We start from the raw sequence: 25,882 nt of genomic DNA, 5'->3' as shown, positions 1-25,882 counted from the left end.
GGCGTATTAGAATTTTAGAGTATTGCCGTTGAACATCAAGTTAGGACGGGGAGTTGGTTTTTATTACCCATGTGTCAAGTGTGGCAATGTATCAAAGGTAGATAGTGTTGATATCCTTAGGGAGCACATACTTCGACGTAGGTTTAGGCCTCAATATCATGTTTGGGTTTGGCATGGTGAGGAGGGAGTTTACAAAGAAAAAATTGTTGTTGAGGATGTCAATAATGTGGATGTCAATGAGGATATAGTAGATCGTGTTGATGGGTATGAGACAGATGAAGAGAATGTCGATGAGGATGTAGATCGTGTTGATGAGATGATGACGGGAGTCGAGGATGAGTTAGGAAAATGTCCTCATGTTTTTGACTTGTTGATAGAAGCTTCTCAAAAGCCTTTGTACCCTGGATGTACAAAGTTCACCAAACTAACAGTCGTGTTGACAATTTTTAACATTAAGTCAAAGTTCAATTGGAGTGACACAGTTTCACATTGTTATTAGAAGCGTTAGCTGAGATGCTTCCTGAGGGAAATGAACTTCCAAAGTCGACATATTATGCCAAAAAGCTCATGTGTCCTTTCGGCTTAGAGTACCAGAAGATTCATACGTGTCTGAATGATTGTGTATTGTATCAGAATGAAAATGAGAACTTAGAAGAGTGTCCTAGGTGTGGGTTATCGCGTTACAAGCGTAAAGGGGCTGGGGATGCTAAAGGGCCCCCGGCTAAGGTATTGTGGTATCTTCCAATAATACCTAGATTCAAGCGCTTGTTTTCTATAAAGAAAGATGCGTTAAATTTGAGGTGGTATGCAGATAGGGTGAAAAAAGGTCACTTGCTCACACATCCATCTGATTCTCCGGAGTGGAAGAGTATTGATAGTGAAACAGCCCGACCCAGCATAAATAGTATAATATTACTATTTATAAAGCACAGCGGAAGACTTATAGAAGTCTGGGCTGAATCCGACCTGTGGCTCGATAGCCACAGCAACCAATATCAGAGTATTTAAAAACCTTACATAACTGTAATACAATTAATTACAACCCAGTTATAAGCTAAGTTAATACATTATAAACTCCAAAAAAAAAAAAAATTTTACAACACATGATTTGTCAAAATATCATTATAAGTTAACTTCCAAAAACGATGTCCTCGCTATCGCAACACATGACACATAAAGGAGCAACACATCCATTCTGCACTAAAGTTGGTAACCTGAAAGTGGATCTATCCCCCGTAAGGGATAGGCCCCATAAAAAACTGTCAACAATTGAATTGTTGAGTAATCCAACAAACTATAACTTTTATGTACAAGTCATTAACAAACATCTCCAATCAAATTCCTTGTTCACTTGGTAGCCATTTATAAACATTATTTTATCAAAATCCAAAATCTTTTAAAAGATCGTTTGGTATCGACATAAATACGGCTATGAACCTTTAGTTCATAACAAATCAAAATACAGCTATAACTTTACAAGTTAATAGTAAAATAATACGGAAAATGAAACATATGCTTTCATTGCGAAACAAACAAAACTTTATATACCAAACATATTTATTCAAAACTCATTAAAAACAATAATGTAATAACGATTTAAAATGTGGGAATATATGGACCGTCAGGAAGTAGGCTTGATATAAATCCTGAGAACACGGGTGATCATCATCACCAAAAATATGGTTCTTGCAAGAATGAAACGGGATCGGAGGCTCGAGACCGATCCGAATAACCATTACCTATTATCAAGCTATAGGATTTCATAATAATTCGGATATAAATATTCGTTGCCGATTCCCAAAAACGGACATTTTTCAATGTCGAATATTTTATTATAAAACAAAACGATTCAATTGATTTTCTTTGAAATCAACAATCACCATTTAAAATACCAATCAATTCATCATCAACCATCAACGTGTAAGAACTTGAGCTACTATCAATGGAGTTTAACTAATTTTACACAATTCTTAAATCCCAATAACCAACTTAAATCAATTAATCAATACCTAATCAATTCTTATGTTCCCAAATTTATACTTGAACCAAACACCCATATTACTCAAATAAGAACCATAACTCAACAATACCAATCAATAAAACAAGAATATTAAACCTAAATTAATCTCAAATACCCAATAAATAACCCTAAACATCCAATTTATTTTATAGTTTCTAATACCACTTAATAAATTCCATTTTAGTACCATATCAGGACACTTGTTAGTAATTTGGTCATAACTTCCTCATAAAAACTCGTATAGAGGTGATTCAAGTGGCTATGCAACCATGACTTAGAGCTCTAATATTCTTATGAAGAACTAAAACCTAGAAACAATCAGAACGACCCCAAAAATGGCAAAATAGAAAGCTTATTATTGGTTTTCATGACAGCCTGTTGATATTTCACTATTTTGAACATAACTCTCTGATACGAACTCACTTTGGAGCGATTCAAGTGCCCACGCGACCGTGACTCGAAGCTCTACAAATCTCATGAAGACACCAGAACCTCGAAATGACTCTAACTGTCTCAAAAATAGTAACACAGGTTCGGACAGAACTTGCTCACATAAACTGAAATTTACTCTCAACTTTGTACATGAATCAACAACCATTTAAGAACTTAAAACTACTTCAAAACATTCAATTTATGCTTAAATAGATTAATTTGTGAGTTTCTTTTGAGCAAGTTAAATTTCCACACAATCACATGAAACTTCAAAACCAAAGATTCACTTCAATTGCTAGTTCTTCAATGGCTACCTCAAAATGGCACCTTCTTGATATTACAATTATTCAAACAAAAGACCTTCTAAAAACCTAGCACATAACAATTTAAAAGTCAGTTTAAGGTCCTATTGACCATTAAATAAACTTGCAAGTAAAATCAAGAACACATAAAAAAACTTACTTCTAATCCAAAAAGAGATGGAGATGGTGATAATTAGATATGTCATCCTTTTACAATAGCTACAATCATCAAAACACTTTAATTAGATTCTAACTTCATAAAATTTGAGTGAAAATTTTCTGAAATTGAGATTAGGGTTTTTCAATTAAAAACCTTTTATTTAGATTTACTCACACCAATACTTTGAGAAGATGAAGGTAGGTAAAATTTCAGATTTTTATTCTACTTTATAAAAAGATAAAGGTAGAAATTGATCTCAAATTTGTGTTTCTTTGAGATGTTATGAAGAAGATGATAATGGTATAGAGGAAGAGTAGTAAAAATAATCTTACAGATATAACTTAGGGGAAGGGGTTTATTATGATGAGTAATGGATTGAGAGGTGCGTCATAGGCCATAGTGGCCATACGTGGGTATTAATTTCCTACTCATACTTATCACAGTATGAAGTGGATAATACATCTATATTTTTCGTCGTATAATTTATTTTGTCTCCAAAAATAATAAAACTGATATCTAAAATTCGTAGTAAAATTTTACTTTTAAAATGAGAACTCATTTTACTTATTAAAAAAAAGTAATTTTTAACAAAGACGTTTTTATAATTGTTTCAGATAGGTTGCACGAAACTTGGCACACAAAGACGTTTTTATATCTGTTATATATTTTTTTTATTATACTGATCGAGTGTATATTAGTGACGAATTTATGGTGATTATTTGCTGATTGCAATTGTGTACATTAGAAATGAATATATGCATTGGATTATTAATAAAACGAAAAAAATTAAAAAAAATAATCATTATATGCATTTAGTGTTTTTTTTTAATTTAAAAAAACACACTATGCAGCATATAATGTATTTTTGTGCTGCGGTTTTAAACCGCGGCATTTAAAATAAGCCATCTGCTGCTATCACTAATGCTTGGGGTCAAAACCGTGTGTTTCCATTCGGGTGACTCGAGGGTCCACGTACCCGGTTCATATTTATTCCCTCACCCAAATTCTGGGTTTCCAAATTTTAGCCCAAAGTCCGATTGCAGGACAACCAATTCTATGACTATTGACCCTTGTGATATTTTCTCATGACCCCATCACCCATACGCAAATAACTTGCTACTGATGATTGTGTTCGTGTGGATCGAGAAGGGCCGATTGTTATCTCCTAGTCTCTCAAATTAAAACACAGCCTTTTGATCCCTAATTTATCATATAAATTGCTATCCATTAGATAACTCACGAAGGAACTTAATTGCACTGTTCTTGTGACCGCTCATGGTTGTGTTGTGTAGGATGCCCAGACCCAGAAGATCATTTGTCATGGTACTAAAAGTGGCGAGTTGTACTACTTGGATACTACTAGCTTGGTTCTCAGGGGGAGTTAGCTCTCTCGAAGCAAAGTCAAAGAAGTTTTACGACAAGTTTGGTTTTGGTCATCTCGAGACCAAACTTGAGGGGGAGTGTAGGAAAATAAAGAAATAATTTGATTAGAATAATTTGATTTGATTTATCCCGAGACCATATTGTGTTATTTTGTTTCCATATTTCTAGCTTCTATCTTTGTATTTATAGAGGTGATTTCCTCTACTTTAATTAATGAGAAAAACTGAATAATTCAAGTTTAAACCCTGAACTTAAACTCTTATAATTAATTTCTTCAACTCAACTCTTATAATTAATTTCTTCGCATGTGATCGACCTATTTTTGCACACCTCTGTGGCCGACCCCGATCACCTTTACTCCACCTATTATGGTATGATCTAAAAACTCTCATGTATTTAAGTTATATAAAGCAAACTTATAAAAAATAAAGAGACAACAATTAATTAGTTACTAAGAGTTAGACGGAGTAAAAATTGACAAATTTTTTGAAGCCCTTATATAGTTTCAAAAATTATGATATATTTTTAACAATTTCATATTTTTAATCACTTAACATGTACTACGTAATTTAATATTAATGCATCTAATTTTTTGAGGCTTTGTACAGTCGAATATGTTCAACATGCTCAAAACCTCCCATGATTAGAGAATAAGACACAAATTTTAAATTGTATGGTTGATATAAATTAGAAGATAGAAAAATTATCTAGATGAGAATTAGAACAAGCTAAGGGACCACTTTCATACAAGAAAATGCAACAAACTAATTATACAACGATAAAAATAAGATTTGTGGCAAACTCAATGAGGTATTTAAAAAGTAAAACAAATTTTTTTTTGAGAAGTCTCACATAAAACGCATTTGATATATAAATTAAATAGCCATATAAGTTAAATAGCCCAATTAATACAAATTATCTATATGTAGACTTTTTATTTTGAATTTGTTTCACGAGAGATAGAATTTAAGAAAAGTGGCTTAAGAAGTAAATATAAACGCTTCTAAGTATATAACAAACTAGTCATCGGGTATCTTCCATAGTTCCATTTAGTAACTCATGTTTTATTGTTATAACTCTTTGAATTTCATTCATATTTTATCACCTATACATATTTTATCACAACTTGACTTTTGCAGACTAATTGCAAGTTTGCAACTAAAATGTTTCTGCTCCTTTTGTATAAACCGTTTCACTATGGGACGGGTTTATATAATTAGTTTATTTCTTTAATTAATTACTTTAGATCGTAAGTGATCGTTTTAAGGTTATAAGTTTTAAGGTTATAAGGAATCACCCTAAAACTATAAAAATAATTATTATAAAATTTTAAGTCATCACTTTAACATTATAAGTGATCACTTTAAGACAAAAAGTATATATTGGATCAGCCCAATAACAATGATCTCACCGTGAAACTGTTTTATTTAATAATTAGTGAAAATGTTTTTGACAAGTTCTTTATTAAGACCGTTTCACCGTAAGACGACTTTATATAAACTGATCCAATTCTAATTAATTAAAATAAAAATAAAAAACAGTTTAGATATAATTTAATTTTTTTTTAATATAAATAATTTAAGCTGCTTGTATGGACTTGTTTTAGAATATAGACTTGGTGAACATTTTTTAAGAAAGAGACAAATTTAGATTTTTCAAATAAAAAATGGCTACAAGTATGAAGCGGAAAATAAATAACGGTTTTAAAATCCGGCAAAATAATAAAACTGTGACAAAACCTTTTTTAGGATGAGAAAATCAAATTAAAATTCCCGCACTCCACTATACTCTCCCACTTTCACTCTACTGTTGAAACCTCGCATCAGGAAAAGCAGCACAAAAGCCTAAAAAATGCTGCACGAAATTCTACTAGCATTACTAGGTTATACTGGCGATCTTATCATCGACGAAAGAGCAAACCGAAATTCCCTTGGAATTCTCTCTTCTGATTCCCCCATTTTCGATTCTCCTACATTCAAGCTTGCTCCTGACCTCTCTTTCATCGCTTCTAGTGACCGGTTTCTTTTTCTATCTCTCATCTATTGATTTCTTTGAGTTTTGTTTTGCAGTCCGCTGAATTTTGAAATATTTGTGGATTTTTTAGGGATGTGATTGAGAGAATTATTACCCTAGGGTTTTACTACAGGGAGTTGGATCGGTTTGCTACGAAATCGAGGAATTTGAGCTGGATAAGATCAGCGAGCTTGAATGTGTCGCTATTGGAAAGGAGCGAAGAGATTTCGAAACGTAAGAGTGAGAGTGAAAGTGTGTATAGGCGTGCAATTGCTAATGGAATTGTTGAAATTCTTTCTGTTTATCGATCGGCGGTCTTGCAAATTGAACAGAAGTTATTGGCGGATCCTCTTCCTATTTTGGCCACTGTGACGCAGGGGCTCAATAAGGTTTTTGCTTCCTCTTTTTCTTGTCGCTAAATTTTTGAATTTTCATGTTCCAAAGATAAAAAAAGTGTTTTTATATTTCCTTCTTGCTGTGTATACTATATTTAATGGGGAGCATACTAACATTGTATGCACTTGAATAGCGTGCGTGTAGTTAGTCAATTTTCTTCCTGTGCCCCTGTATTGATGAAATGATCTCGACAAATTGTTTCAGTAAAGCTTCTCAAAGTGCGACACTTGGCTTTGAAGGAGTGTAAAAAGTGTCTGCGTATATGTTTATGTGATTACTGTGGGCTAGATACTCCTGGGTCTTATAGATTGTTATATAGACAGCAGTCAGCAGTCAGCAGTCAGGTAAAAGTTTTTGCATTTCATCAGATGGAAACGGTTTTCTTTTAAGAAGTGATAATTTCCAACAAAAGGAACTGAGTGAGTAATCAAATTGTAGTAACCAAAGGATGCAGTAAATATTGGAGAAATGATGCTAGTTCTTCAAAAGGCCACCTTATATATGGGTTGTAGGGAGCAATTTTTTTTTGAGAAACTTGAAGATTATATGTGTTCATAGAACTCCCTCCTATTACTAATGATGCTAGTTCTTTAATGTGACTTATTAATAATGGAGGTCATATCTTGTTAGATAGATTGGTTCATGTAGTCTATCCCAATAGCTTGAAATTGTAGTTGTTGTGAGAATGACAAATTGGTTGTCTTATCAGAGTGAGACGAAGCGAACATAATATTTGATAATTATCCAACTCATAAAACAAATCTCAAATAATTTCAAAAACTTCAGTATACAATACTATCCAACTGTGTGGGATTCATAAAACGATGTTGATGTATAGTAAATGGTCAAATTTAAGAATTCAGAAACTAAGTGCCACTGATAATTGTGATATTTTAATTCTTTTATTGTGTAAAAAATCCTAATTTCCATCAATACACCATTGTCTATTCCCTACAAATTTGGAATATAGGTGCAGTCTAACATGTCCCTCAAAGATCTGTGTGATAGTAATTTTTCTGGGAAGGAATATTATATTTTGTTTTGTTCTATTTTTATTTCTTTGTTTTTTTGCAGTTTTTAATGCTTTTATTATGATTTTTGCTTACATTATGAGTGACTCTGTTTTTAAAGTTTTAGGCATTTGAATTCAAGTTTGTAATTAAAGAATTTATTTGTCCAGTTTTTTGTTCTTTTGCCTCCTTTATATGAACTTATCTTAGAGATAGAGCACGATGATATCCGTGGAGGCAAACTTCTCAATCTGTTGCATAAAAGATGTCATTGTGGGGTGCCAGAACTTCAAACTTGCCTTCAGAGGTAAGTTTAGAATTGTATTTAAGGATTTTTTCCCGTATTGCTGCCAAATGTGCAATTGTTTTATGGCATTTTTCTAGTCTATGTATTTGGTAGACCATTCTTTGCTCACCTTGTTGTTAAGTTGTTGAAATGATTAGTTCGGGCAAAATTCAATTGTTCGATATTGGTGATGATATACAATGTTTCACGTAAAATGAGGGCTATGTATGGAGTAAAGACATGGGAGGAGGCCCAATTATGTTTATTTGAGAGTGGATGCGTGCATAACCTGTGTATCTTAGCACTTAGCATACTCGATATTAGTGACCTTGAGTTTAATGTGAAAGCTTGATTAGAGCTCTTACCTTATGATAATTTTCCTTAAAGAGTACTCATGGTTTAACTGCTAACCACTTATGTGATCCATGAATCAAACAAGTGCTTTGTAAAGGAGAGGTACGCAAAGGAGTTTGTGGTCTCTACCTTATGGATGACACACGTTTGTTTCTATCTCCAAGCTGAAATATTAAGAATCCTAGCATTCCGATCTTTTTAGTTTTGTGGCTCTAAGTAACTTGTTTAAATTCTGAATTCAGGGATAATGCAGATTCTTCTATTCTAGCTTACTTTTTCATTGGTTGAAGAAGAATCTTCTGTTGCTTTAATTTTGGATACCTCTGACTTAGTAATCCTAAAAAGAGAGTATTTTACGTTTGATGACTGAGAAAATCTATCTGAAGTTAGATGGTTGGAAAAATCTAGTGTATCTCTTGTAGGGTTGGAGTATTTATCTTCTGTCCTCTCTCTAGATTATGTAATGGACTTGAACCCAGAGGTTCATAGATCAAATGGACTCTCTCAAGTCTCACCCTAATAGGCTAGTCATTTGGGATGAATCTTCCCATTTGTTCTATAGCAGATTCCTTTGCAGTGTCGTCTCAAGTTTTTGGTTGGTATAACAGAGAACATTAGTTAGAAGTTCAAAATATGTATGTCTTATATATTGATTTGTGCTGCTTGCTTTGTCCTTTATTTAATACGGTTTTGTTCTTTGTGATAGAAAATGGTACTGTTATCTTTTATCTTCAACAATTTCCAATGTGGCAGAGTTTTTTTAGGTTTTTGGAGGTGACTAAGCATGCTAACCCACTGATCATTCTTGATTAGTTTTCTTCACAGATTATCAAATAAGGGTGTATTTGATTGGCAACGTTCTACTAGAAAATCTCACCCTTTTTCGATTTCCATTTATTAGAAGTTTAACCTTGAACTGAGTCAAAGTTTTTTGTGGGTGACTTTGCCAGGTAATTAATGGTATGTGCTTAGTTGGTGATAACATAGGTGGTTGTTAGATTCTAAAGGAAATCCTTGCTCCGAGGTGTAGGTCTTCACATTGTCTTTCTCATATGCTCTTCACATGAGCCAGGATGTGTATAAAATTATGCATATGTTCTTCGTGTCATGCAAATTTAGGGGCCTTATCATGCCCTGTTTCAATATTTTAGGAAGGTAGTGGTAGCTTCTTCGTTCCAACCAAATTTGTCTATTTTCAATTTCTCTGTCTAGGGTAAGGCTATTTGCGCATACCCTTTAATAAACCACTATTATACTTAGCAAGACCTGTAATTCTTCTTAGCCCTCTTATTGTGGCATTGTCTACTTGAGCATTACTTAAATTTTGGATTAAAATATTGTTTATTTGGATGTTGAATTTTTATAAATCAAACAAGTAACTTATGGCTTGCTAAATTCTTGTTTCTTGACTCAGCTAAGAGTTTATTGGTTGTTAATGTTTCCAGAACCTTATGTACACATCACAATGTTGTTATTCGCTTCCACTCTATTCAAAATATCATCAAAGAATACCAACGCAATTTTCCTGAAAAAATCTTAATGGCTTTAAATGCAATTACGATTACTCGTTTTTTTATTGTGATTTGATTGTCACCCAAGTGACACTCATACATTAAAAAATTTTGTGAACCATGTAATTCATCTTATAACTCGCCTATTTAGGGTTTTGGGTATTTCAAGAGCTCGATAATTAACGCCAAATGCTATGAATTGTCTGTTTTATAAACTAAAACCATGGACTAGCATAAGGACTAAGGACTGTTAGCAGGATTGTAACGTGCACGCCTCTGACCATAGGGCCAATTACATCTTATTGAGCATTCAGACAACCATATGGTCGAATGCTAATGGGTTTATGCTCTCCTTGAGTGTGATTGAATGGTCTTGGAGGCCAGGCACTGCGACGTCGAGGAATTGGATTGGCAAAGACCCGAGACTATGAAAGGGGAAACAACACTCTTTTGTTGTGCTTGTTCATCTATTTCAATCTAATTTATCTCCAAAAAGAAGTCTCCACCCACCACCCTCCTCGATCCTTGTTTTCTCAATTACTTAAAAGGAAAATTTCATTGTCCTCAAATCAATTTCACCTCTCTAGGCTTCCTTTTATTTTCTAGACATAAGGTATTTAATGAAAATTTCAGACAACATTTCATTGCCAAAGCTAGTAAGTGGCTCTTGACATTAAGTGGCGCTCATCTAAGCAGAGTTTGCTGTCTAGTAGGATGTACACAACCTTATCCTTGCAATAGCAAATATCATTTGTTGCTTCACATATATAAGAGACACACATGATTTAATAAGTCATTTTTATTATAGTGCGTGTTTTGATGAGCCATTTTAAGGAAAATTTTGAACATGTCAAAAGTTGATTTTTAGTTTGTTGTCTACTTAATTTGTTTCTTAATTGCTATGTTAATGGCGTAGAAGAGGAATGTACAACGATTTGTAAAACATGTAACTTTGATAAATAGGTTGCTGCTGGTGGTTGTGTTGAGGCTGTCATGATGGTTGTTTTGGTGACTCTAGGTGTTGGGGATAGGTGGTAAAAAAATTTCCAAGCTTAGTTTTGTATTTTTTTTGTTTTTAATTTTAGATCCTTCCCTTTTTGGGATGAAGTTATACATTTGGGAGTGTTAATGTGTTATACTTGGTTATTGAATAGTAATCAATATGCATGGGTTTTGTTAGCTCCACAACCCTAATTGTGGAATCAAACTTCAAAGACAGCGCTTGTGGCTACTAAAGGTGTTGTGGCACATAATTTTCTTGCGATTGTACGCGGTGGTTGCAGAGGTATGATAGATTTTTTTTACCACAAGGGCTTGTTTCTCTAGGAGAGAACATATACTTTTTTTGCCTCTAAAGACACATAGTGGGGTTAATTATCACTCTGAAAGATGCTTGGGCTGTTTTGATGTCTTCTTTGATCTTTCTGGAAGGCCACTGGTTGTCAGCTTTTGTATTCTTCATTTTAATGCAATGAAGTTTTTTTTGTCTCAAAAGGACGAGACAAATTACATTAACATCTACGTAAGATCAGTTTCCTTGTTCTTTATAACATATAATTATGATTTTTGTAATGAGATTTCTGCTGAGCCTAGTAGACGATTCTGTTATGGTGAATCGATGCAATTTACTCGTGTTAGGTATTGTGCTTTGTCTATCACAACAGCTGTATGTTTGATTTATTTGAAACTGAACTGGAATTATGAGAGGGAGTTCAGTTAAATTATATATTATTATGTCCCTATGTTGTAGGCTGCTTTGGCATGGTCACCAAGTGATGTTCAACCAACTTGCGTCTTGGATGGTTTATGGCATTCTTCAAGATTCCTATGGAGAATTTTTCATCAAAAGGTAATTGCAAAGACCTGCTTTATATTCATTGTAGTTGCCGTTAGTGCTATGTTGCTATCCCTTGTGACTTTTCTTTGTTGCATGTAGGTCATGTGACGTTCTTTTTCGGGAGAACATTTAATCTGTATTTATTTTATTTTTTTGTTGAAAAAAGTGTTTCCTTCTGTAATGTCAGGAATTAGGAGTTTATGGAGATCTTGTTTATGTCTAATTATACCTTGTGTTAGTGAGATCATTGATCATTTCCTTAATCCTTCTAAATTTTAGCTATAAGTTCCGAATCAGCAAAGTTATGGGAGTTTCATAAGATGCTTTTTCACTTAAAAAAAAAAAGATGATTGTGAAAGCTGTTGACATCAATTCTGATCTTGTGTCAATGGCAGTTTTAAAAGCTGAATTCATATCAATTCTGTGTATTTGGTTTAAACCATAGCTATTTATAGAAAGGTGCATCTTCAAAAAAAATTTGTATATGGCGCATTTTAAGTGCTGGCTAATGCTAGTTGGTCCACATTTCCTTGCTGCAGAAGTTGAGTGTTGCTACTCTCTTGAATGGTGCACCTATGAACCTCTCCTCTTTTCTCTTTTATTTAACTTTTCAGTGAAGCTCCTTTTAATGTTCTCCCGAGTAAGTAAAGAAAGTTTCTCAGTAGTCAGAACTCAGTTGGCTTCAATGTATCTATATGTCAGTCCTAGTAATAAATGCCTATCCAGAAGTCAATGCATTAATTGCAACAAGGAAAACGGAAAGAAAGAAAGATTGATTTTAAATATGTTGAGAGGAAAATGAATATATGCCACTAGCTTATCATAGTCGGCTAATGTAGAAGTGTAATTTTAGCTATGTATATTATGAGCTTTGAAATAAAGGGATATATTCTTCTTCCGTGGATCTATTTATTGAACTTCATTGTAAAGGGTCCTCACATCTAACTTAATTGTATTACAAATCACTTTAGCTGTTTTTCGTTGCAAAGTTTGCTAATAAAGGGATTGCAATAATTTTATCCTTGCCTAATAAAAATATACTTCCTGATATAAGAGATTGATATATCCCCTTCTGTTCTACTTCCTAGCACTTTGTCATATTGTAAAATGTTTGTCGCATCATCTACCATATTCTAAATATTTTTCAGTTTATCAGACCGTAATATAAGCTGAGACTGCTACAAACAGCCATCCGCATCATAGTGTAAAAATGTGGTAACGGCCGCGATTGCGGTAACGGAGTGATGCGGTTATCGTAACACTTAAATATCTGTCAAATCATATGATATCCCTCGAATACGGCCCAAAATGCGGTTTTTTACAACTTTACAATGCAAGAAATATCAGTTCATTTGTTTTGAAAACCTTAATAACACAATTAATGCAATGCGATGCTGCTTTTTTTTTACACTATGAGACCATTACTTTGATATAAACCATATTTTTGCACTACTTATAGATTAGTACAAAAATGAATTTTAGGGAGGATTCACTGACTTTAGAAGACGAATATTTTTTTTCTTGGACTTTGTCTATATTTGTTGTGGTGACATCTTAGAGATACTTCTGCTCTTCGGTGCTACTCCTGATCCCCATTTCAGGATCTCCAGAGGGAAAGTTCCGAATTTTCCTTAAATTAAAACTCCAATGGTTAGATGTCATTTTAACCTTTTCCTCTCTCTTCATCAGATTAGTTATTTACTTTTTCCTTTCCTCTAAATGCTTATTCTATGTAAGTGAAAGTGACAATATAACACAAACTTTTGGATAATTACTGAATAATTTGCAAAAGCAGTGCTGGATCATGCATCTTGCTGTAGGTAGTGTTGCAGTTCTTGTTTCTATTGTTACAATTGGACGCGTAAGAACTAAGAACAGAGATAAATTGTAATAGAGCTACAAAACGTTGGTGCAAAACGGGATAACCAGATCAATTGTGCCCTAATTCTATGAATTACATAGAGATCATAAATGATTTTGTACATTCAGAAGAATATTCAATTAGCTGCAATAGAAGAATAACTTGCTCTATTTTCATTTTCCATTCTATGGTGAGGATTTTTGGTTACCACATGATTAGTGAATGAGATGCATTAATGCACATTTGGTGGGGTCCATATGAGTGTTAAGTGTGGAATGAGGTGCCACACGAAGCTCTTCACTATTGGAAGATGTTTACCTTTAAGTCTGTGTTCTTTAATTGTTTAGATAGGGCTACTAAATTGTACCAACATGTATCTATATCATAAAGGAAACCCCTTATTATCACATCCAAATGTAATTTGAGATGTATAGATAAGGAGGAGCCACCGGAAAAAAATGTTGGTGATTCTTGAAAATAATCTAATTATAATTATCCTGAATTTGGCCCCTTTGTGTGAATGAACTTTTACATAAAAGTGGCAACATAGAAAACTTAAAGGGATGGAGTGGGCAAGCTATTTAGGACTGTTCCAACGCAAAAGGCATGAAGAAAAAAATTTGGTGCCGGCATTAATCGTTAATAGCCAAAATTGCAGTGAAGCTACCTCATTTTTCGTCTACTTAATATAGTCTCTTTTCCTGTTTTTCTCCGTTGTTTGTATCTACTAGTTCCTAGAATACGTTAATGTCCAATGGTCTGGTTTAATGTGAAGCTATCTTTTAACCTGTTTGTTTCTCTTTGCCAGTCAAGAAGATAGGGAGCATGAGAAAGATTCTTCAAATCCAGAAGTGATACGCAAAATGACACGCTTAACTATAGAAGATTCATCACTAGCTGATTGGCACTTAGGTTTTCATATATCTTTGGTATGTTTTTAGCTCTTGTTCGTTTATGCATATAATTGTATCAGGCTGGTAGAGTTAAGATGATTTTTTGGGTGATAATTGTGCAGGTCCTTGCATATGGACAGTGAATTGCTTTTTTACTCTTGTATTGCATTTATTTTTTCTGCAAAATGACTTTTTCTCTATAAATTCTTTTATATTCCAGTCCTTGTGCGACTAGGATCCTTATGCCTTCTAGGGTTACTTAGATCTGTGTAGTTTTAGATTTTTTCTGTTTAGTTCATTCTATTCACTGTGTCATCTCTTTGTTTTCATTTCTTTCTTCACATTCTTTTCTGGGAGGAGGCCTGGTTGGTTTATCTTAAGCTGACAGAGAACATTTCTTGACCTTTTTGAGTGCGAAAATTGAAGAAACACTCTTGGGATGAAGGGCCTTCACTGGTTTGGCTTCATTCATTTACTGAAATTGTAGTTGATGCAAATGTGATATATTTGAACTACCTTTGCACTAGTGAATGAACATGGTAATAGCTATTGTGCAAATATCTATAATTCAAGGATGCGCCCCTTCCGAAAATTGACAGAACTAGTGTAGCATACATGTCTTGAGAAAAAAATTCTCTCTTTTTGGTGTATAGTTCAAGGAATATTCACATGACTTACTAAGGATATTTGTGGAGGAAATGCTTAGTCACTCTGTGTTTTGTTTGAATAGGAATTGGCTCACAATTCTCAAAAGGCTATATCTGAATTTTGGGAAACTCACCAAGCACTCAGATAAACACAATAATTTACGAAATTTCGCTTTTCTCTGAATTTTTACCTTTGATGTGCACCCATTTATTGTATTTGTCTAATTTGCAAGGGTCTTCTACTCCTAATTACCCTAGAAAATATCACCTAATTTTATTAAAACTTATGCTGTATTACATGATGGATAATATTATTTGATAACCAATTAATTGACATAACTTATTTAGAACTTACCCATTATTGCAGTTTGTTTTGAACAATAAAACGAACATTAATTAGGATAAAGTTGGCACAAGAATGATGGAAAAACCCAAAAGGGAAAAATCAATCTCACTAGCTTATGACTCAATCCTAAAATAAGTTTTCAACTTTTAAGAAACTACTACAAAAACTTCTGTCTTTTGACTACCTACCTTTACTTGTACATTTGACCATATCCATATGTTGCAAAACTAAGTAAAGATCCGATCTTTCTTTGTCCTTGCACTCATGCATCATGTACTCATGGTGCACACCCTTTCTTTCCCTCTCTTTTCTGAAATTTGTTCAATTAAGTTTTGAACCAAATAACTTCTTTGCTATTATTGTTCGATAATTTAAAATGAATTTATTGTACTTCCTCTTCCTTGGCGTCCTGCTGCAAATAGATGACTTTAATCATATGTTGATGCAGGATATGCTTCCTGAATATATCCACATGCGTGTTGCAGAGTCCATTCTATTTGCTGGAAAAGCTGTTAGGGTGCTTCGGAATCCCAGCCCTGGATTTGCACAAGATTTATTGTACCACCACCAAATTCCCAGGGAATCTTACGTTATTCAAGGATTTGCTGATCGCTTTTCTTTTCGAAAGGACTCCCTTGCAGATTCAGAATTTACTGAAGAAGAGTTACTGCCACAAGCTGAGGCAGACAAAATTGAAGCAATGCTTCAGGATCTAAAGGTTTCATATTTACTATGTTTTTTGCGAAGGGGCTTAGAATGTAAATTCTAGTTGCAGAGTTTAAGAGATATTTAGGGTATTTACTCGACATGATAAATTCCAGTTGAGGAGATTGGTGACTTTTCAATTAAAGAGCTCACCCTGAACTTTTAAGAAAAGAAGAACAATGAAATAAAAGCTGATTGCATTCAGACATAATTTCTACTCTGATTTGTAGGAATCAACTGAATTTCACAAAAGGTCATTCGAGTATGCTGTTGATTCCATTCGAGCAATTGCAGCCAGTCATCTTTGGCAGGTAATTTATTATAGATATTTGCTTCATGTTTCTTTAGGTATTTAAATGAACTTTCTTAAATGGAAAATGCAGCTTGTGGTTGTTCGTGCTGATCTGAATGGCCATTTGAAGGCCCTTAAAGACTACTTTCTGTTGGCCAAGGGAGATTTCTTCCAGGTTAGATATGAACATATTTCAGGTTAAGAAATATACCTTGTGGTGCAGCTATTGTCTTTTATGTTTATTAAAACTTATCACCTGTCATATTCTCTTTTCTTATTGTTTCAGGATTCTGAAGTATTAAGTTGTACATTTATTTCATGTCTTGACTCTTTCTTGAAAAACGATGTGAACTTCTTCAGGGAAATATTGTATATGTTCGTGTGTCAGATCACTGATTTCAGTGCAAAAACGTGTTAATAAATCTTTACCTCCTCATATTTTCTATGCAGCAAGCTCGTATTCCATTAGATTTCTAGAAAATTGGAATCCGGTTTTCCTTTTATCTGGAACTTTTCGTTGGCACTATCTTGCATTTCTCATATCTTCCATTTTACTCTACCATTGCTTTGTAATGATTATGTCTTTCTGATCAAAGCTGCTCTATATTATGTTACATAAATCATTATTTTTGAGCAGCTGGTTTATCCCTTGCCCTATAGTACCACCCAAAGCTTTCAATGATTGCCTATTCTGGTGACGATTTCTGCTAAATCAATATTAATGTTATTCTGCATGATTGGGGAACATCATATACTTTTTTTGCTTACTTTGCTACTGTTTGTCTATAACTAATTCAGGAGATGATGATGAATTTAGTCTATTACATGATTACTCATTTTTTTATAGCATGACATTCAAGATCGCTGAAGTTTTGCTTATATTTCATATCAGTGCTTTTTGGAAGAGAGTCGTCAGTTAATGCGTTTACCACCTCGTCAATCAACTGCTGAAGCGGATCTAATGGTGCCATTTCAGTTGGTATGGTAAACTTGCATTTTACTTTATTTCAACTTTATGCAATATAAGTTTGTTATCATGTTATGAGAAGTGGGAACTGAGAAGCAATCTATTTGTTTAAATTAATAGGCTGATAAGTTATACACGGTGTCACATGATTCCCCCATCCGCTTTGATTCATTGTACGGATTCGTGTTCGCAATTTGCTAGTTGGCATATCTTTTATTCGTTCGGTTAGGTTGTTTGGATTGCTTTTTAGGTTCATGATTCGTGCATGTGCTTTTCTAGAGTTTTTTTCTTATTATTTTATTCAAAATATCAAACAAGTAGGTTTAAATAAAGGCACGACATAAACAAAAAAATTGAAACACAGAAAAGCAATCCCATCTTTCATTAAAACTAAGATTTAACTCACATGACTAGTTCTAGCAAAAAGCGACAGTTTCTGGAAAAGGTTAAGCAAAATTATCTTCAATCTACCAAACAATGGACTCCTTGAGTCCTAACCTAGGCTCCTTGCCCTTCTAAATTACTAAGCTCGATCTTTAATGCATTTATAATATGAATATTATATTATTTTAAGTGTCAAATATGTTCTACAATTGTTTTTAAGCTCTTGAGCCAAAAGCACTTCGCCTATGAAAAGCTCACGCTTTTTGCTTTTTCTTTACGCCTTGGCACCAATATCCTTTTTTTTTCCTCTTTGCTCCTTGCGCCTTTTAAAACCAAGGCCGCGGGTTTTTGGATATTCTGACTATAATTACTTTTAAGTATGTAATAAATAAGGTTGACTTTCTTTGTGCTACAGGCTGCAGTGAAGACAATCAGTGAAGAAGATAAATACTTCTCTGGAGTATCATTGCGGTAAAGCCAATACTCTCTTTGATGTTTGAGTTACCATAGGTTTATGTGTTGTTTATCCACCTTCAGTTTGAGAATGCGTCTACTTTATATTATTTTGTATATGATATTTGGGAATGGTACAAATTCTATGCTTGAATCACTAACAAGGTAAGGTTGAGCCCTCCCAAAGCCCGCCTAGTTGGGAACCTTTTAATGGCACTAAGATAATGAAATGGAACAAAATTCTGGGTAATGAAATGAAATGTTTGGTAGATCTTCATGTGTGTTTATAAGCAATAATTTAACTAGTCACTCTAAGTTTTTCATGAAAAATGGCATGTAATTATATCAATTAAGAGCACTCGAGTCATCATTGTGAAAATCTTATGGGTCTAATATCCATGCATAAGGACAGAAACAAAATATATATAGTTCACGAACTATGATGATAAACTTACTTAAAATATAAGAAATTCACAAACAATACACATTTCTTAAGCATCATTGATCACTGTTGCATATTGGCCTTGGGTTAAACAAAAATTTTAGCCTCTTGATTATAACAGGGTGGTTACATTGATTCTCCCTACCTTCCTCAACAAGGGAGATTCATTACAAGTATCAGGTTATTAATGTTGTTAAACTTGTTCAAAGTGTTGAAAATTCTGGTATGTTGTTTCGTTTTGAATGCTTTGTTGAAGTAATTAAACCTGTTTTGCAAGTTAAAACTCCATTTTGTTTGTAGGCTCTTTTTGCTTTTTTTTTTGCCCATCTTAATTTGGTTTGCTTCCTCCAGGATGCCTGCAATTGGAGTTTCTGTAAAATCAACACAATTTGATGTATCTAAATCAAAAGCTTACACCAGTGGAAGTTCTGGTGCTGCCTCATCAAATATTACAGGGGATGTGGATGGCTGGGATGGTATAACGCTTGAATATTCTATTGATTGGCCCCTGCAATTGTTTTTCTCACAAGAAGTGCTGTCCAAGTAAGCTTTCACCTGTTTGCATACCATTTGAATTAAACTGATAACGGATTGCATTACTACATCAGCATATTCGATATGGATCCCCCGTCCTTTTTAACTGTCATTTACGACTTTGTTGGAATAAATGTTTTCAGAAAGTCATCCAGAGTAAATTAGCTAAACCACACTTTCCCCCCTAAAATTTATTGTTTATTGAATTTCAGGTATTGCCGTGTATTCCAGTATCTGTTACGGCTTAAAAGAACACAAATGGAATTGGAGAAGTCGTGGGCTTCAGTGATGCATCAAGATCACAGTGATTTTGCCAACCGTCGCAAAGAACGTATGAAGTGCCCAACATCTCAGCAGAGGCGGCAACGCTTTAGACCTATGTGGAGGGTTAGAGAACACATGGCCTTTCTGATAAGGAATCTTCAGTTTTATATCCAGGTAACTAAAGATACATGTCCAAGGTTATTTTCTCTGCTCTTCTTTTTCTCCTTTTTGGAGGGGGAGGAACTGTTTCTAATGTATGTTTCTTTATCCAGCTAAGGATTATGTTTCAATTGCAAGACAGACTTATTTGTCCAAAAAGACTGGGCTTATTTGTCTTGAAAGACTTGGCTTATTTTCTTTATGGTCTCTTTTATAAAAAACTATATTGCTATGTGGAAGAGTCTTTACTAGAAAATGCTATAACTGCACAATATGCTGTACCTCCATGTTATTTTCACCTGATCTGGCATACAAGAAAAATGACAAGGATTCTAAAAAGAATAAATTATTGTCTTCTAGATATCATCAATTTCAAGAATTTGAAAATCTTGAACTTTGATTTTTATGTTTTCAAGGATTCTAATCACTTGTTGAAGTAGGCATCTCAATTGTAGAGGTTCTTTCATATTTGATTTTTTTGTTTTCATTAATTCGTTAACCCCTATTTTAATAGAGATGGGATGAAGAGGAAGCAGAAACATTGTATGTATTCCCTGTACTTGTTTTAATGGCTTCCTCTGTTAGGTGATGGCCTTTTGCAGGCCATGGTTGAGCATTCCTGTCTCTATATGCTGACTTCCCTTCACCTTTCGGAAAAATATTCTGTTAAACTCATTGCACCTGTCTTTCTTCAGGTGGATGTTATAGAATCACAATGGAATATTCTACAATCTCATATCCAAGATTCACGTGATTTTACTGAGCTTGTGAATTTCCATCAGGAGTAAGTTGAGATTGTTTAGTTACGGCATCTTTCTTTCTAGAATCTAGATCCACTTGTAGCAGTTTTTTATGCAATAAGCCAACTTGTGTTTTGAGCATCTTCAGCTTAATATTGATATGGTTAGAACAACATTCCAAGCCTTAATCTCGACTATATGGGGTTTACTAATTGATATCATAAGAATATGATAATGTTTTCTCCACCTTCTCTTCTTAATCAACTTTTTACTAAAGATAAGATACAATGGAAAAGTGGTGAATTGGAAACAAAGGTGGTATATGTTGTCTTATACTCTTATTGGAATACAATATGCTACTACTCCAATGCCAAGTGGCTCTTAACTATTTATGTTGTCTTATACTCCAATGCCAAATAAGAGTATATGTTGTCTTATACTCTTATTTGGGTTTGAGGGGTCGTACGGATACAACCTTGCCTTTGTAATAAAAAAGAGGCTATTCTCCTTAGTATTCCAATAAGAGTTTATGAGTTGGCTACTTCTGTGTAGGGAGTTAAGTAAAGCCCTGCAAACTTTTCTTTACACACTTGCTGATATCCACCAAAGGGTTCCAATTCTTTCCACAATCCACATTACCTATTTACCTTATATCAGTGATGAATTAAGGTATTTTGTTGGAACTTGGAAGATTTGAGAATACAACTATGATGTTTTTTGGACCATAGATGCAAAGGCAAGGCTGGTTTTATCTCTAAAGTTATATTGTACTAGGTAAACTATAACGAAGGAGAAAAAAAAATCTTATCACCCCTTGCTCTAGTCAGTATTAAGTGCTTTTAGTTTTTTGTGTAATTTTTGAGGAAAATCATACGTCAACATTCATAGTTCGTGGTGTTGTTTTCCCATCCTCAATCTACCCTTTTTCTTTATGAATATTCATTACTATCCGTTAGCATTTAGAAAGTGGTCTTGAGTGTTAACAAAAATCTATGGGGAAGAAATTTGCACATGATTGACAATGAAGCTTCATTTACATGGGACTTGCATCAAATTTTCATGAAACTTAAAGCTAAAACCCATTACCATTAACATACCATTACCGGCATGCAATAACAACTACAAAATGAGGCATAAGTGTTTTGTATGATTTCTTTTTCCTTTAGCTACAGCTTAACTTTGTAGATTTTGATCTTGTTCCTTGGTAGCATTTTGATGGCTGTAATTGTTTAAACTATAGTCAAATTGTTTGCAGGTATTTGGCAGCCTTGATTTCTCAGTCGTTCTTGGACATTGGCTCTGTATCTAGGATATTGGACAGTATTATGAAGCTTTGTCTGCAGTTTTGCTGGAGCATTGAAAACCAAGAAAGCCCAAATCCAGCCGAGTTGGATCACATAACTGAGGTAACATGGATAATTTCTGTACTATTTGGTATACATTAAATGAAAATCTGGGAGACAAACTCTATTGGATTCAATTGGTTTTCCTTTTATTTGTTGCTAGAGTTGTGCCATTTATTTTGTGGACCCTAAAACGTACCATAATTGTAGTTTTCCCCTACAGTTGTTCCAACTTAAGAATTCTCATTTAAAATCTGAGTAACACAAGAGTTAAATTTAAGCCGGAGTAAAACACAGATTATACAATATCGTTTCAGCATGATTGATCATGATTATTTATTCAATCATGCAGACATTATGTTGCTATAAACTTTATTTTGATTAATACATTTTTATTTATATTTTTTTGAATCAATTATTACATTTTTATTGAAATAGTAAATTTTGTATTTTTATTGAAACTTGAAGGATTTAAAAATAGGTAATGTAAGATCGAAGATAATCTAGAAGGCAAGAGCGATAAAGGATATGAATATAGATATAATGGTAGAGATGATACAACAACATTCCATTACCCCAATGCTATTAAGGGCTCTTACTTAGGGTGAGGTTTAGATTTTAGAAGGGTAGGATGTATACAATCTTACCCTTGTTAATAACCTAGAGATGGTAGATGAATGAAATTAATGGAGAAGGAAAGTTCATGTGGACGCCCATTGAAACTGAATTATGGATTCATCATTCATGTAGCCGATCCCAATCTTTTGAGAAGGTTTTGACATTTTTGTTTAGCGATATATAAATATAAGGTCGATTTAAGTACAATATTTGTGATCATGATTATTTATTCAATCATGATTGATCATGATTATTTATTCAATCATGCAGACATTATGTTGCTATAAACTTTATTTTGATTAATACATTTTTATTTATATTTTTTTGAATCAATTATTACATTTTTATTGAAATAGTAAATTTTGTATTTTTATTGAAACTTGAAGGATTTAAAAATAGGTAATGTAAGATCGAAGATAATCTAGAAGGCAAGAGCGATAAAGGATATGAATATAGATATAATGGTAGAGATGATACAACAACATTCCATTACCCCAATGCTATTAAGGGCTCTTACTTAGGGTGAGGTTTAGATTTTAGAAGGGTAGGATGTATACAATCTTACCCTTGTTAATAACCTAGAGATGGTAGATGAATGAAATTAATGGAGAAGGAAAGTTCATGTGGACGCCCATTGAAACTGAATTATGGATTCATCATTCATGTAGCCGATCCCAATCTTTTGAGAAGGTTTTGACATTTTTGTTTAGCGATATATAAATATAAGGTCGATTTAAGTACAATATTTGTGATCATTATCTCTCATGTTGCTTAATTTGAAGTCATGTAGATGCCCCCATGTATTGGGATTAAGGTTTAGGCAGTGTTATAAAAGAATTGTGATATTTGGAGCTTCAATTGGATGAACTTTATATTTGTGAATTTTCTTGATGTAGAGAACATTAAGTGTTGTTTGATAAAATAATTGTCTAACTCTATTTGGAGATCCTATAACTTGACGTAAGAGAATGGTACCCTAAGCCCAGTCGGCGCCAAGTTATTCTGAGCCTAGATTCCCTATTTCCATTGCATAAAGTAACAGAAAACACTGGAATGGTTACATGAATGGCCCGTATGAGCCGTTAGGCTTTAATTAGATTATGGAAGTGCTTAAAACTAAAAACTAGAAAGCATCTTTAATTATTCAATAAAAATTGATATTAGTGATAAGGTCCATGATTGTAGGATTGTGGAGCATTGGTTTGAGCTAAGTACGAGGTGTTTTAGTAGCAATGCTCCACAATCCTATAATCATGGAGCTCATCACCTTAATATCAATTATCATTAAATAATTTAGATGCTTTTTAGCTTGAAGCCCTTATAAAATCCAGTTAAAACCTATGTTCATTCTTCAAGGCTCATGCAGAGCTGACGTTCACATGACCGGATACTCTTCCGAGCTTGCAATCCATGTCGAATACCTGGCTAACTGGATGGCCATATAAGCTTGAAAAGCAGAAAAGAAATTAGAGAGTAATTATTAACACCTTTATAGATCTAATCTGAAAGAGAAGACGTAAAGGGCAGGAAGCAGGGAGTTTGATAAAGAAAGAGAAAGGAAGAGAGAGAAAATGACACAGCAAATAAAAAATTCATACTTGCAAAGCTTTTCTGCTCTAATACTACGCCTATTATTGTTTCAGGAATTTAACAAAAAATCAAACTCCTTGTACACTATATTGCGCAGCAGCCGACTTGCTGGGAGTCAGAGAGCTCCATTTTTGCGGCGTTTCCTTTTGCGTCTCAATTTCAATTCATTTTTTGAGGTAAATCAATTTCCTTTTCCCCCAATTATAGATTGCTTGTCTTTTGCTCTTTTTTTGGTGATGATGAAATCAATTTGTGATTCAATATTCATAAATATCATAGTAACATAACATTTATTGAATATAGACTAACCATCAAAAATTGACTAGTAAGATTTTTTCTTTTTCTATCTTCTTTTGGGTGATGTTCTCTTCTATTTTTCTTTATTTTGCATGAATCTGTTCAATTTTCCACTAGTTATTATCATGTTATGAGTTAGTTTATAGAAGTTCTGAGGCATTACCATCCCAGACGAATTCACCATCTATAGAGTGGGACAGTGAACAGGGAGAGAGGGGATATATCATATGTACATACATCAACATGAAAATGAAGAACAAATTCCTAATGTTTTTAGATTGTGCCTATTTTGTATTGCATTTTCACTTGTCCTGCTTCTGTTTTTGCTAAATTTCTCATGCTTTGTTCATCACAGGCAACTGCTAGAGGTGTTCTGAATGTTGTCAGGCCACGCCCATCTCTTCCGGTTTTGCAACAATAAGCTTATGAATGGTGTTTTTGTTGTCAGTAAGTCTGAGATGGATCAATGCTGTGTTGGATCTTCCACCGTATATATTTCCTTCTTTTTTAGTCGGTGTGAATCCTTTTACCGTTGGCACTCAAAATATTGTGCAATGCTTCTCCATTATCTATAGCATTGTTGTATACTCCCCCATCCCTTTGAACTCGCAACAAGTACAAATTGTTGCTATTTGTGGGTTTGTGTTGGAAGGAATAAGACTATCAATATGTCAATGAAAATTGATGAGGATTGAGGAGTGTTAGGTAGCTTTAAGACTAGAAATGTAGCAAAGTCGGTGGGACAAACCAAAAAAGAAAAATGTTGCTAATTTAAGGAATAGATAGAGAATTTTTATTCTGATATTTAGCTATACTAGATTTCGTGCAGGCTTGTTCTTTTGGCTAGTTGGTGTATGTGGTGACACATTTCAGTTTTCATGTAAGTTAAGACTTGTGATATTTTCTTCATCTAAATATATAGAATTGTGTGCCCATGGAGTGTTTTTAAAGCTGAAGTAATCAGTTTTTAGGTATCTGGACTAGATGGCTGATGATCACCTATGACTTTGTGTATTTGTATGCAATGTTACCCTTGTAAAAACAAATAATTTTTATTTGTTTTCAATTAATCTTTGATAACAAAATTTTTCCTTCGATGTTATTTGTTCTTTGCATATTCTTCAAATGAAAATTTCACAAAGATTTCATTATGAAAGTTTCCATTTTGAATTGTTTTTTAGACAATATAAGTAAATAACATCATTTGTTTTGCCCATTTTACTAAAGGATACACATTTAACCCCTAAAAATCCTTTTGTGTTAATGGTATTTTTTTTTCATTATGACTTTCTTCTTTTTATTAAATCTACTTTTTTTATGATTTTAAACAATAATATTTATTAGTTATTTGAATTAATTATTATTATAATTGAAATTTTATTCATCATTGTTATTCTCCTTGGTTTCTTTTTATATTTCAAGTGAAAAAAATATTAAATATAGACAAGTCAAGTTCGTCCATTAAGATTGATGTTATTCTAATCAATAATCACAAATTCTTGTGAGAGACGGTCTCTTTGAGAGACCACCCTAATTTAGTGAGTCCATCATCATTTTTTAGTTTAATTAAACTTCAATGGATTGGATTTAAAAGGCATCTCTCAAAAAGACGGTCTTTCAGAAAACTTGTTAATCAATAATTA

The 25,882-nt window shown here is 33.6% G+C and overlaps 1 protein-coding gene across 1 annotated transcript; it reads left to right on the top strand.

Annotated features, from left to right (window-relative positions):
- Positions 1–6,035: 6,035 nt before the first annotated feature.
- Positions 6,036–25,310, top strand: LOC130827473 (gamma-tubulin complex component 4). The gene is made up of 16 exons (XM_057693204.1): positions 6,036–6,315; positions 6,402–6,699; positions 7,887–8,023; positions 11,618–11,716; positions 14,374–14,494; positions 15,900–16,169; positions 16,387–16,467; positions 16,540–16,623; positions 17,341–17,427; positions 18,215–18,270; positions 19,046–19,237; positions 19,441–19,666; positions 20,347–20,435; positions 21,647–21,797; positions 23,996–24,118; positions 24,595–25,310. The coding sequence occupies exons 1-16, from the start codon at positions 6,149–6,151 to the stop codon at positions 24,658–24,660; spliced, it is 2,247 nt and encodes a 748-aa protein (XP_057549187.1). The 5' UTR covers positions 6,036–6,148; the 3' UTR covers positions 24,661–25,310.
- The last annotated feature ends 572 nt before the right edge of the window (positions 25,311–25,882 follow it).

This window comes from Amaranthus tricolor, chromosome 11 (genome assembly GCF_026212465.1).
Source record: "Amaranthus tricolor cultivar Red isolate AtriRed21 chromosome 11, ASM2621246v1, whole genome shotgun sequence".
NCBI classification, from domain to species: domain Eukaryota; kingdom Viridiplantae; phylum Streptophyta; class Magnoliopsida; order Caryophyllales; family Amaranthaceae; genus Amaranthus; species Amaranthus tricolor.
This window is presented reverse-complemented; position numbering and strand designations above follow the sequence as displayed.

Excerpts from the sequence above, each read along its gene's own strand:
- LOC130827473 (XM_057693204.1), top strand. The coding sequence starts at position 6,149 with ATGCTGCACGAAATTCTACTAGCATTACTAGGTTATACTGGCGATCTT. Across the intron at positions 11,717-14,373 it reads GGAGAATTTTTCATCAAAAG|TCAAGAAGATAGGGAGCATG; the intron begins GTAATTGCAAAG and ends TCTCTTTGCCAG. Across the intron at positions 19,238-19,440 it reads TCACAAGAAGTGCTGTCCAA|GTATTGCCGTGTATTCCAGT; the intron begins GTAAGCTTTCAC and ends ATTGAATTTCAG.